General features: G+C 35.7%; 1 protein-coding gene across 1 annotated transcript in view; it reads left to right on the plus strand.

Moving 5' to 3' along the window:
- Positions 1-13,913, plus strand: part of LOC121323750 (syntaxin-binding protein 6-like) — a 51,136-nt gene that overhangs the window by 25,237 nt on the left and 11,986 nt on the right. Inside the window, exon 3 of the mRNA XM_041264943.1 lies at positions 13,497-13,627. Within this exon, the coding sequence (XP_041120877.1) occupies positions 13,497-13,627 (131 nt within the window). The remainder of the gene's footprint in view (positions 1-13,496; positions 13,628-13,913) is intronic.

The raw sequence follows: 13,913 nt of genomic DNA on the forward strand, positions 1-13,913 counted from the left end.
TGGTGGATAATGATGAAATGGACTGAAGTGCAGCATTAGTTTGTTCCCAAAATTGCCACTGCCTGCTACATCCTGCACAAACTCTTGTCAACAACAAAATGAGGTGTTCAGAAATCAGTGGCTGCCGGTGAGACAGACGGGGAAGGTTACCAGTGTTGCCAAGTCTCACTAGAAAAAAAGTTGCACTGCCTTGCAAAACAAGTCCACAACCCATGTTAGAGTGTGAGTGTTATTTTGCAAATTCCAACCTGTGACTCTCAAAAACAGGCCTACTACTGCTTACTATAAGAGGACTTGGCAACTGAGAAGGTTACCTCAGCCGCCAGCTTCAATTGGACAGCAGCGATCTGAGGAGGCTTGTGCTGTCAGAGATTCTCTCCTTTCTCCTCTCCATTTGCAATTTTATTTGGTCAGTTCTGAGAGGGCATCAGCAGCTTGTTGGATGTTATTGCTCTGTTTTGGGCGATCAAGCTGGCACACCACCTATGTTCATGTGGAGGGCCGACACGCGTTGTCTTTGGACATAGCCAGGATCAAAAAAAAGATGGGAATTAATTGCAGATCACTTGAAAAAGCAGATCACTCGCTCTTCGTGTTTAACTTTGGCATAGTTTTTACAGCAAGGATATTCTGAAACAGCTTCTTTTATATAACATGGGCATAATGCAGTTGATGGTAAGTGGTTTTATACAGAACTGTAAACCCATAAGAGATATACAACATGACAGTCCAGACACAGCAAAAAACAATAATACCAAAAAAGCCGCCTGGATTATCATTAAGGTTAACTATACCACTTCTAACCATAAAATCGGCCAACAGCCACTTACATTGTGCCGTCTTAGAATCCACAGTAACAATCGACCTGCTCCCTTGCAATATTTATAGTTAAGGATAAACATGCTCATTGACATTTACAATGCAGGTTTCCATGCGAAACTGCGTGGATTTTCCCGTGTGTTTCATCATTTACACAAGTAAATGAGATTTACCCTATCCCTCTTTTTGGCCGTTTTTTTCGGTCACAAACATGATTTACACGAGTAATTCTCCCACACGTGCACGCGCATTGCCATTTCACGTGTAAATTGCCCTGCATGGAAACCTACAATGGAATGATTGTAGTATAAAATATGCGCAATGTGTTCCCTCACTACGTTTGAGTTTATGAAGATGTAGAGCTTCCTATATTCTGATTTTGGAGTATTCTGTCTGGAGTGCCTGCATGACTCTACAAAATGCAGGAGTATTTGCTCTGAGCTGGAGGGATCTATGAAGTACGCTTATTCTTGGCTCAGGACTTAACCCTCAGAGAGTTGCTGGCGAGGCTGCTTGCTCTAACAACAACTCAAGCAGTAGCCAATGCTTAATACAAGACTCCCTAAGCATCGCTTTTAAGGCTTCCCAAATAAAAAACAGATTTTGATTACGTGTATTTGGCTCCACAGCATGCCTCTCTTACCTGTGAATGACTTGGTCTTTGAAATGCTGTGTTTGTTTTTATACATTTCAAATCAGAGAATATAAATTACACATTTTGAGGTGTGTAAATACAATACAAGAATTTTATCCAAGTTTTGATTTTAACTGCAGGTTTACCACTTTGCAAGATAAGTGGCTGTGTTTTAATAAAAAAAATTTGGTCCTGTTTAGATCTATTAATTCCTTCTACTAAAAATAATGGTGTTCATGGCGGGGGTTGGAATTTCTTTATACAACGTAGGCTAATCTGTAATTCCTAAAATCGTATTGCTGGGACGAACATGGAATTTTCATATTTGGATAACCATTCAAGATTCAGACAAGTATAGTCAGAGCCGCTTTTATCAGGATGCCTCGGGAGAAGTAAAAATACCCTGAATAAGCAAGCGGCTGCCCCAATTAAATGAGAAGCATTTCAGATGACCATAGTCACACTTTTTTTGTTGAAATAAAAGGAAAAAAAAAGAATTCCATCACATTATGATTAAATGTTAAATTCATAATTTAGATTTTTTTTATTCCTAAACAAAATGAATCACTTTTTTTTTTTTTTTTTTTAATTTCTACATGAAATGAAAAAGAATGAAATCACATCTTGACACGGCAACTTTCTTTGCAACAGCAGCCTGAGAAACCACAGGAGACACCAGCTCGTTCAAGAGCATAATCACGTACTCAATGCGCAGTGCTACGCAAACTTGTCTTGCTCTGAAAAGTAATCTCTGTTCACCCTTTGAAGATACTGTACCCCAATTAAACAAAGTGACATCCCAATTAAACGACAGAAATAGCACTGGGAAGAACCCTCCCAGAGTTGTATCCCATTTAAGCAAAAATCCTGATTATCAGTATCCTGACTAGGCTGATCACAGTTCACACGTATGCTTATAGAGATATATATATATATATATATATATATATATATATATATATATATATATTATAAATGCTTAAAAATGGATTGAGTAGTCATCACTACGTTGATCCCAACTGACAGGTTGACAATCTGGGAAGTCTTAGGACACTGAACAGTCGATATTATCGTAATTATGAAGATATATAAATACCAATACATGTTTTACCCTTAAGCTATGCATGCATAAATCTAAAAATGGCCACAGCTAAATTTTAGAGCATCTGATATATCACTCTCCACAACTAAAACTTAAATCCTATACCTTATAGTAATGCATCATTATAAAAGAGATATAGATTCAAATAGTTCTTACCTTCCAAATATATATGGAAGCATAGGATATAATGTAAGGACAGAAACTGTCTTCAAAGGCAAAGACTTCTGAACACAACCCCAACAGCAATCAGCTCGATCAGAGATCTTCAGAGCATGGATCACATCAGCTTGTAGTTAGTAAGTTGAGTGACACTTGACTAGGATTTTACTTTGGTTTTTATAGAATTTGTGCTTCGCTTTTTATGTCAGAAGTCATAATTAGATATTAAATATTAATATGCCTTGACAGCTCATGTTCTTCATGTGAATAACATTTTCAAATACACTGAGTAACTCTTTCTATAATCTTAACTGGCCAGCTTCTCATAATCCACCTCCCCTACTTTTCCAAAATATGTGAGGTGAACTTTTGAACTTATTCTTTTTTGGTCTCAGGGAATTCCTGAATGCAGCATGCATTTGGATATAGTGCAAGTATATGAAGAATACATAAAGATGTTTTTATTATACCTACGTTGGTTTAATTATTCCAACCTGGGTTAAAAATATATTTCCCTTTTAACATCAAAAGGCACCCTGCTTAGTAGTTTGGCTTTATTACATATATAGATGTGGTTTTAACAATTAACCAAAACATATTGGATAGAGCCTGGTAGAAAGTTCATAGCACACTTCTAAGTCTGCAATTATATATCCAATTTTTTCACTTAAATCCAGTCTATCAAGAACATAGTCAAAATATAACAGTCCCATTTTAGCTGTTCAGTTCTTTAAAATAAACATGACCTCTCTCTGTTTTACAAAAATCCTGTTCAGGCAAGTTTCAGATCACATGCTTTTCTGCCAAGGTCATTCATCATTAGTGGAAGACTCTTCTGTAAGCATTTTCCCAGATGTATGACATTCTTACTAAATCTAACTATGTCCCTATGCTATTACTCCCCTTCAGTTGTTTTACAGGTCTTTATTAATTTCTATGATTTAACGAGGCCATAGACAGTTCACCATATACTCCCTTTCATGTACTAGAATGTATTTTTTAAAAAGATCAACCATCATAGAAACCATTGATGGAAAACTGCTGACCAGTAGATCTAGTTTCAGTTGCCCCCGACTGGTACCATTTCATTTCAAGCAAAAACAAGGTTAACAAATTAGTTGCATTCTCTTTGGCAGATCCTACATATGCTGTGACTGAAGGTGTTATTTTAAGTTAATTTCTGCGCTATATAGTCTTTTATTTTCAAACTTAACAGTTCTTCTATTAAAATAAAACATTTGCACTTCTATTCTGTTTGAATTATTCGAGAATACCTGTGTTTAGCTTAAAGACTACTTTCAGCTTACTTCTGTCATAAACCTTGGGACCAGTAGCTCAGACAAAGACAAGTTTAGCTCGTTTCACAGGTGTTTTTTGGTCAACGTGACCCCAACCTAGTACCTTTTTACTCAGACTTACAAAGATACAGTAATATTGTTGCTGTTATAACAGAATTAACAGGAATCTAGAATAAATACAGTTATTGCACATGCAGTTTCACAAATGTTCAATTTGCATCCAAAAGATCAGTCTGGTTCTAGTAGCAGTCAGTCTTGGGTCAGGTTCTGCTGTCAGTGAGTCTGTCAAAGCCACCAGAGGTGTGTCTTTAAAAGCCTGATACCTACAAAAATAAATCTTGTTAGCAGGGCTTCCATATCTACATCCCCATCATCAGGGGGAAGACTTCAAATAAATTTAACTGTTTGTGTCAAAGAGCCATCTATCTCTGCCACATACACCTTTCATTAGAAAAAGGTGATTGCACCTTGTGTGAGGGAAGTCAGGTTAATTCGTGACATTTTCCCCCTCTGGCTCTTTTGATAGAATCAGTATCAGATCCTGAATAAGGCCGGACTGTAATGCTCACACTGGCAATAGTTCATTTTTACCTTGTACACATGCCCCTATACTTTCTATTCATTCCAGAGAACATTTATAATGACTTGCTCATTTTACATTAACATTTAAACTATTACTTCAATTTTTCAAATATTAACACGTTTCCAAAATCCTTGCTGCTTTATGAAATTGATGTTTTTCATTACCTACACCCAGGAGTTACATAAATATATTTATTTCTATACAGTATGGTCTGCTGGAAAGGTATTTAAAGATCATCCTATATAAATTAACCCCCATCAATCACTGGGGCATAAGGAACCTGTTCAGCAATTTCCAATGCTCATGCTATGGGTCCTTGTTTATTTTTATTTTTTTTGTAATTTTTTAATTTTTATTATTATTATTATTATTATTATTATTTATTATTATTATTATTATTATTATTATTATTATTTTTATAATATCTGGGAAGACATACGTATGGAGTACATGCCAGTTTGTAACAGAAAAAAAAAAAAAAAACGCTTACTTCTCGATTCAACCATCTGTTTCACATTTTACGGCTGTTCATTTGTAAGGTCTCTTGAAATATGAGTTCAAGTTTTTCTTTGTGTTATTACAAGCATCCATCTCTGTTATAATTAATACATCTCACAAACTTGAAAAATAAACTTCCAAGTTCTAAAAAATGTATTTTATTTTCTCAAAATGATGATACAAAAACCCATACATCTTAAACGACTCAGCTGTCCTTCAAGTCTTTTTTTTTTCTTCAAACTTATAACATTTCGTTGCTTACAATAGCATACCCCATTAGCTGCTTCCACTGTACCTGTACCTAAGGAGTTAAACTGGCTCCCAGTTGGCATGCTCATAAGTGTAGTTATGGTTTCCAAGTAAGTTTCACTCCCTCTTCCAGTTCTGGTTGCAGACTTGCAAAAGTTAGTACATATACATTTAAAACACAAAGACAACTCTTCCATTTGGTAAAATGCCCAGAACATATCAAAATTGAATTTAAGAAAGTGTTAAAAGAAAAAAATATTTGTTGTACTCTTCCCCTTTTCTTTCTTTTTTTATAGTTTTGCAATATACAAGCTGCCTGCTGTATTTCAAGAGGAAGGTGTATATTAACACAGTTTCTCAGTAAACAGTCATAAGCATTTTGTACCTTCCAAACAGCTCTCTTAAATCCCTATTTTTTCTTTGCGTGGTTTAGTTTTACTTGTCAAGTCAAGACAATAATTGTGTTACATTATTTTTACAAAAGCAAAACAGTTTCAGTTTTACTTTAACGATAACCAAGTGTAACCATTAAAATTATCACATTTTATAATATTAAAGTTTTTACTTACATTACTGATCAAATTTATTATTACTAATTTGTATTTTAAGTTTTTTTTTTTTTCAATTCATGTAATAAAATAAAACCATGTCAGTCTTTACTTATAGCCATTACAGAATTACCAGTAAACTGCAATAACATTTTTTATTGCTATTAACAGAATTTCATTTATTTAATGTATATTCTAGATTTAAATAGGGTAATGTATACTTTCTTTCCCTAATGTTATTTTAGCCAAATTAGTAACATGTCTTTGATTTTTCTTGCAATCTGTAATCCAATTATTTGTTTTTTATTCTTAAAAACATACAACACACAAACACACAAACATACACTTCATTCATGAAAATATTTGTAATAAAACATTTCCAGGTACATATCTTAATCTGTTCTATTTGCACAGTCACCTTATCAAACAGAAGTCTCTCTCACTTACCTCTGCCTGCCTGCATGTAACGGTTCAGTAAAGTGCTGGCAGAGTAAACATGCTCTGCAGATCTCTATGGTTTCAGCATGCAGTTCTGGACACCAGTATTCTCTTAGCTGATACAGGGTCCCTTTAAGTACACTATGTACTGGCACTATTTCTTGTGTGCATTCATCAGAATAGCTCAACTGCTTAATGTAGGAGGTATTATTCTCTTGCTTGTTTTAAACAGTCTGTACAGTACTCCCTGCTCCAACTGGTATCTGTCTACATCTGGTAGAAATTCAAAGAGCCATCTATCTCTGCCTTTCACTCAAAAAAGGTGATTGCTCCTTGTACAAGGGAAGACAGGTTTTAATTTCATTCATGACAAGGCGGTGACGACTGTATTCATATATTTATTCATTTGCGAAACCTTAGCAAAGTCATTATAGGTAACACTGTATTAAAGTAGAAAAATATCCCAGAAGTAAGAGTAGGTTGCAAAGCCTTACTTTACCCAAAATTAATTGACTTCCATCTCAAAGCTAGAGATCAGTGTTTGGCAGCTTGTGTTGCTGCATGCGCATCCTAGTGTGGACTCTGTTGTGGACTCTAAAATGCTGAAGTTTATTGACAGCCTGGAGTAAATAGAGGACCAAGAGTGGCTGTGTTGATGATTTTCTTTTTATTTTAGTCAAGAAATCTCACACAGACAAGATTTTTCAACATGCTAACTAAGAAAATGTCGCACAAATTCTGGCAATATGATAAATCAGTGCAAGCCAAAGCATGTTATGATACGTATTTCTCATGTGTGTCAGTTGTGTCATTTCTGGTGGACACGGACATGTTTTTTTGTCTTTGAATACATGTAAAGAAATGAAAGTTCGAATATTAGATTTTATAGCACCTGTCCTGTTGCATGACTACCGCATCTTGAAGAGTGTATGAGTTGGCATTTTTATTTTTTGGCAAAATTCAGTAAATGAGTCACCGAATGCCCCTGCATCTATGCTGAAGACAAAGCAAGGTCATTACACAGGGGAAGTGATGTAGCAGGTACTGCATTGGTGGCAGGGGGAGAGGTGGGAGGGGGTGTATAGCTCAGAACTGCGGCACAACCTAATTGAGTTTTCAGATTTTCATCACAGCAGCAAAGAGTATGAGTGGAATGCCAACTAGTGGGAGTTAAATTAATCTTTTATAAAAAATAAAACAAAGAATCCAGCAGTATCTTTCAAGCAAGTGAGCATTAAAGCTTTGATGCTTTGTAAAAAGCTAATAGAGCTGCCTTTGTTCTCAGTCAGCATGCTTCACAACTCATCAGGGTTTTATAATTTGAAGTGTTGAGGCTCTTTGAAGATGTGGCTTTGTGTTATGTTTTTGTGCATTTAAATATTGTTATTCTTGACTCCTTGATTGATTCTGTGAAATGTGTGGAAGAAAACGCCTACATGCATGAAAAGATTATGTAAAACCAATTGCCAATGAGATTTCACACCAAGGATTCTGTAGCACTTGCTAAACTGGCAAAATTGAAAACCACTGCTGTTCTGTATACCTCTTTGCACTGTATATATATTGTACAGTATTTACTGGTAAAACGAGTCAATGTATTGCATATAAGGGAAAACACAAGTTGAATTAATATATTCCTGCAAGATGATGTTTGTATGCCATCTAGACAGAAGAGACGAGGGCCATTACTGAGAAAGAGAGGACAACTACCCCGGCCATATGTTAACTGTTTGTGTTTCAAATGATACCAGATTCAAAGACCTTACTGCTGTAAATAGTGCTAACTTTAATGTACAGAGATAGTTATGTCTTGTATTTTATTTTTACTTTGCTATCTATTTCAAGTGGGGTTTTTTTGTTTTGTTTTTTCTTTCCCATTTAACTTAAATCATATCATATTGGAAGAGAATCCTCTATTGGTATTCTGTCTTTCTCACTATAGTTGATGTTTCAAGTTAAAAAGCAATGTTCCATTTTACATCTTGTACATTTTACTCTGTTGAGGTACTTTGTTCAGGGAATGCTACAGTTTTAGTTAAAAACTTACTTTAAAGACTTATTTGTCTCATGGTATGAATTTTAAACAAGAATGCCATTATGTATGGACCAAAGTACAACTCACGTTACAGATGTTGATTTCTATGAATTCTAACTGGGAAACCCAGTGTTAATGTGTCTAATAGTGTTGTATCGTCACATTAAGCAGACATGAATTTACCTTTTGAAAAAAATTATTCCAGTTGAAGGAATCTTTTGATAAATTAGTAATAAAGTTCAGAATTATTGTAACAATGAAAATATATTCGACAGCCTCCCTCCTATCCCCAACATTGTACTATTTGATATGTGCATGTTTTTAAGTGTCTGGTAGAAGAACATTTCACCCATATTTTAAAGCCAATAACAGTAATTCACCTCAATTTCCAGCAGTGCGGTGTGGCTCGTGTTCAACCGCTGTGAAGCGAATAGCTGTGCAGTCTATTCCTGGGAAATGTCAGAGGAATGTTTCTTTGTAGTCAAAGTACAATTTTAATAACACCTTAATCACCAGAGAAGAAAGTGAAAGACATTAAAAGCTGCACCTCACAAGATAGTAATAATAGGCTGACAGAAGAATGCATCTTGCATACTGATGAATGGTCGATACTCTCTTGATGTGGTTTAAGTTTCGTAAACTATTTTTAAGTGCCAGTGAATGTGTGCTCTTGTAAGCCACTGTGGCATTTAATAGACCTTTTCCTATATTCATATGCCCACTTAGCGTGTTAGTTCTGCTGACCAGCTCTCACCCGAATTGAAGGCAAAGGCTATCATAAATTTTGTGTAAGTATATTAAAAATGAATTCCATTTAACAGACAAAATCAATCCAAAGTGGTATAATATACTGTATTTAGATTGCTGCACTTTCAGGCCATTATTTTGAGATAAATGTAGAGGCCTTTTTTTTTGTTTTAATGGTAAGGTACAGTTTAATTTGAATTCCCTGACATACAGTAGTATGAATTCTGATCTAACAGATATGTATATTGTAAAACTATGTTGCTGCGATGGTTACATTCTTAAATCTGAATGTTAAATAAGCATATGAACGCTTTCAGCACTTTAGCAACAGGGACTACTGATTATCCTGTTTTAGACAAACCACCCTTCTAATTACATGTGACGGTTGCTGTCTTATCTACTGCAAGTGTCTAGCAACATACAGTGTATACTGATACCTGAGCTACTATTTGTGTAACAAGTTCCCCGCATTTAAAAATGTGTGTATTTTTCTAAATTTTTTCTATAATTTATGCTGACCCTGTCGGTTCTTTCGTTTAGTCTGTCATTATCTTTGGTAAACTGTGGCTTAACCAGTTGAAGATGAAGAACTGTTATAGTCGTCTCATCTGTAGTTATTTTAAATGCATTAAAAGCAGAAGCGAAGCCACGTAAATGCTGGACAGGACCTTGGCTGAGGCGTCGTCAGAAGCACAGGGCATATAGTTGACTTCTTTTTAAATTTACCGCCTCTTTACCACAGGAAAGCAAACAGTCTGAAGGTCATACAATACAGCACATAGTCCGTAACCAGAATTTATGAATTTATGTGAAGACTCGATTTTTTCCTTTGCTAAAGATGGGTGGAAAAATATATACATTTTTATATACATAACAGACGTTTTATTGCGTTCACGTTTTTAACTGTTTTCCTTCAGATGTGTTTGTACAGGGAGCAAGTGCATAATTTGTTTCTTTACGAAAGGATATGATGAAAAAATATGACTGAGAGGTTATGTTCTATCATAAATGAGATATTTTTTTTTTCTTCTTCAGACCCCAATATCAGACCCCGGATTAATTTAGACAGTTTCCACATATACAATGTTAGTTAAAAGGTTTTGCCTCACATGGCAGGCATTCGTAATTATGCAAGGAGCTTAGACCCAAATTGTAATCTACTAGGAAGCCTTCACATGTAATATCTGGTGAGGCTAGGGTTTTATCAGCAAGCTTAAGTAGCAGTTACAGTGCTGCATTTTCTTAACAGTGTATGTTATTTCCTACTACAATTCGTATTATTAAGAGTCATACACCAAAATACAGTGTACTCCATTTTTAATAGTTTTCTGATATAGGAAACAACCACATACAGTGATCAAAACCACTGAGACAAAATCATTCCTATACTAACCATGCTAAAATACTCTGCTTTGTAAGAATCAAGCAATCCGCTTATAAGTATAATTTCGGGGCAAACTGACTGCATGTAATACAGTACTGTATCAAGTGCAATAACGTTTACAGCCAATAAAGCTGTTTCTGAATTTGAATTTGATCACTTCTTGCGTGATTTAGGCATGTACGCTGCGTGTATCCAGTATAGTCCCCGGTCTGCAGGAACTCCCAGTAGAAAATTTTACGTGCGAGTCGACATGGCAAGTATTTTTTTATTGTCCTCTGTTAGTGAAAATTTGTTTTAATAAAGTGAATGTACATTCATTGAATGCATACTGTTATTGTGTGATATGCATGTAGAGGATGGCGCAGTGAGATTTGGGGGGGGGGGGGGGGGGGGGGGGGGGGGGGGGGGGGGGGGGGGGGGGGGGCGCAGGGGGGGGGGGGGGGGGGGGGGGGGGGGTGGGTGGGGGGTGGGGGGGTGCGGAGCTTTGCATCTCCGCTTAGTGTGAAAAACTGAGATTTGCATCACAACTGAAAAAAAGCAATCCACAGATGCTTAAATGCAGTGATAGTCCTGACAATAAAATTCTGTACTGTGATATCATTTTAATTCAAAGTCCATTACATGTAACACTGCACGACAGTTAAACTAGGCACCCTCACTCGCTTCTCAAGTATACCGTAGTAAAATGGGATTCTGCAGGCTTGAATAAACATAATCGTGATCATGTAGCAAGCTGCTTATCTACAAGGACTTGTTTTGATGCATTGTCCTCAGTGACTGAGCGCCATTAGCATATGTATACTGTATTGAAACTGAAGCACGCTTTTGCTAATTGTATTCATATCGGTCCGTTTTTAAGAATCAACCGCTTAAAAGAATGAAATCACCCGGGACTAATGTGATTCTTATAAATGGAGTGCACTGTACTACTGAATATTCTATAGGAATCTTGCAGGCTGTTTATAAGCCACACAAACTGACCCAATTTAACTGTTTGCTCCGCATATCTGTTTAGCCGATCACACTTGTTTATGTTGCAATGAGTGATTACTTTGGTAATATCTTAATCAGTGACCAAACAATTTCTGAATGTGTTGATTAGCTCTGTTAAACAGACTACATGCATAAAGCAATGCATATGAAGAAAAGCAGTGGTCAAAGGTCATCAAACAGGGCAGTTTGTATTGTGCATGCACACAACCACTATCCTGGAACCCATTTCTCTGTCACATATGGTTTATGTATCATTAACCACAAACGAAGGAAACACCTCCCCAGAATTTAGTCCACTTGAGCTGTAATAACCGTTGTATTTAATTCTCTCTAGAGGTCTGATAAATGGTTAACATGACTATAGAAACTTTAACCCAGTAATTGCATGCTCTTGTTTTTAATATATAGATAGATGTATATATAGTATATCTATTATATCAATATATATATATATATATATATATATATATATATATATATATATGCTAAACGTAGAGAACAAAATTATATATATATATATAGTATATATATATATATATATATATATATATATATATATATATATATATATATATATATATATATATATATATACTGGACGTTTCAGAAAATAAAGTGCTACACAGCATGGAGAGAGCTGCTCTAGTGAAATGTGACCTGACTGGCAAGTCAGTTGCATTGTACAATAGCAATGTGTTTGACAGTCCACGAGTTCCCAGGTGGTTTTTGAAAATAATGTGAGGTTTCATAGCAAAAAAAAAAAAAGAACAAAAACATTATTAAAACTGATTGATATGAAAGGAATTATTAGTTCTGCACATAGGAAATACTCAAATTTCAGCATATTCCAAAATGCAAAACAATCTCATCTTCACACTTATTAGCTCTACAACAGAGAAGTGATAACATTTATCATTGGCTTATTCTGTTGCAACACAGACCCCTACAATATGTGATTCATTTCTTTGGGATATAGATTTTTGACTGAGAGAAAAAGAGCGCGCAACTTCTGTATATAAAAATAAAATACCATACGTTGCTGTAATTATAGACTAAACTACCAGAACTGCTTTCTTGGTACAGATTGTATGTAATTATCTAATAAACATCTTTAATTCTAACTTTTTATTATTATTATTGAAAAAAAAAAGCCTTATCCTTTTCTGTACCAGGAAAACACTTGCCAAAACCATAGTAGAACATATAGTCTAAAGGCAAATTTAATGCACAAAAATACTGAAGTTTACCAGAGACTTACTTTTTTTGTCTTTGGATATAAAAAAAAGAGTATGAAAAGAAATATTGGCAACCGAAAGAAACCACAGTTGTTAGACCTCCCGCGTTTCCTGTGCTGGACAGAGCAATAGAGGAAATATGTAATTCCTGTTGTTGAAAACCTGCTTTAATCTTTAATCTTTAAAGCATATGAGAAGAAACTTTAACATTTTAGTTTATGGTCCTATGGTATCTTGGCAGTGTGTGTGTGCTATTTTCTTTACCAGTGGTTCATGAGAACATTGTTTATATTTTCCTCTCTTAATACCAGTGCTAGCCAAACCAGGAGTCTTTTAATGGTGAAATTCTGTATGTTGTGTGTGTGTGTGCATAGATCGTTTATTTCTTGTCAAAAAAGAAGAGAGCTTACAACTCTGATGCTACAGTACTGAAATACTAGCCTGTTTGAAAGTTAAATTAGCTGTCGTACAGTACACAAGCCACCTTGTATTCTTCTATGCTTGTTTAAATACTTTGACTTGCTGTATGACAGCCTGCGACTCCTTCTGCTCCCACCTTCTTCATACAGGACCAGTTGAAAGATCATGTGTTTTCTTAAGAACTAGGAAGTAAGCAACCAGAGCCAGCATCTAGGATTCCACATTCTCAGATAATGCCGGGTGTATTCTGGTCTAGAGAGGCAGCTCAAACTTTGAACTGCTTTGTCAAGAGATAGGACAGACATGTTATCATGCTTTTTTAAATAACTGTATTTATCATTTTTATTTTATCAGTGACAAATAAGAAGCCCGCTCAGGTCTCCATCACCAAGGTCAAACAATTTGAAGGCTCGTCTGCGTTTGTACGGAGATCACAGTGGACGCTTGATCAGCTACGGCAGGTGAACGGAATTGACCCAAATCAAGTGAGTCCCTTCTGCTATCTTTGTAAACATTATTTTGAACAATGGTATCCACTTCAGTCCCTTTCAGTAAATTCCAAGCCAGGACCTGACTCAAACCTGGTTGTAAATTGCTTAAACACCAAGGTTCAATTAAACTGTCAAAAACCTGGTTAGATCAAGGACTGGGCTACTCAAGTGAACAAGGATTGTAATGGTGAAAACACCACAACTGAGTACCACTGATTTAGACAGTAAAGACAGGGTTCAGAATCAACCAATATCTAGGACTTGAATTTTTCGTTTTTTA

The sequence above is a fragment of the Polyodon spathula genome, chromosome 12 (assembly GCF_017654505.1).
Source record: "Polyodon spathula isolate WHYD16114869_AA chromosome 12, ASM1765450v1, whole genome shotgun sequence".
NCBI classification, from domain to species: Eukaryota; Metazoa; Chordata; class Actinopteri; order Acipenseriformes; family Polyodontidae; genus Polyodon; species Polyodon spathula.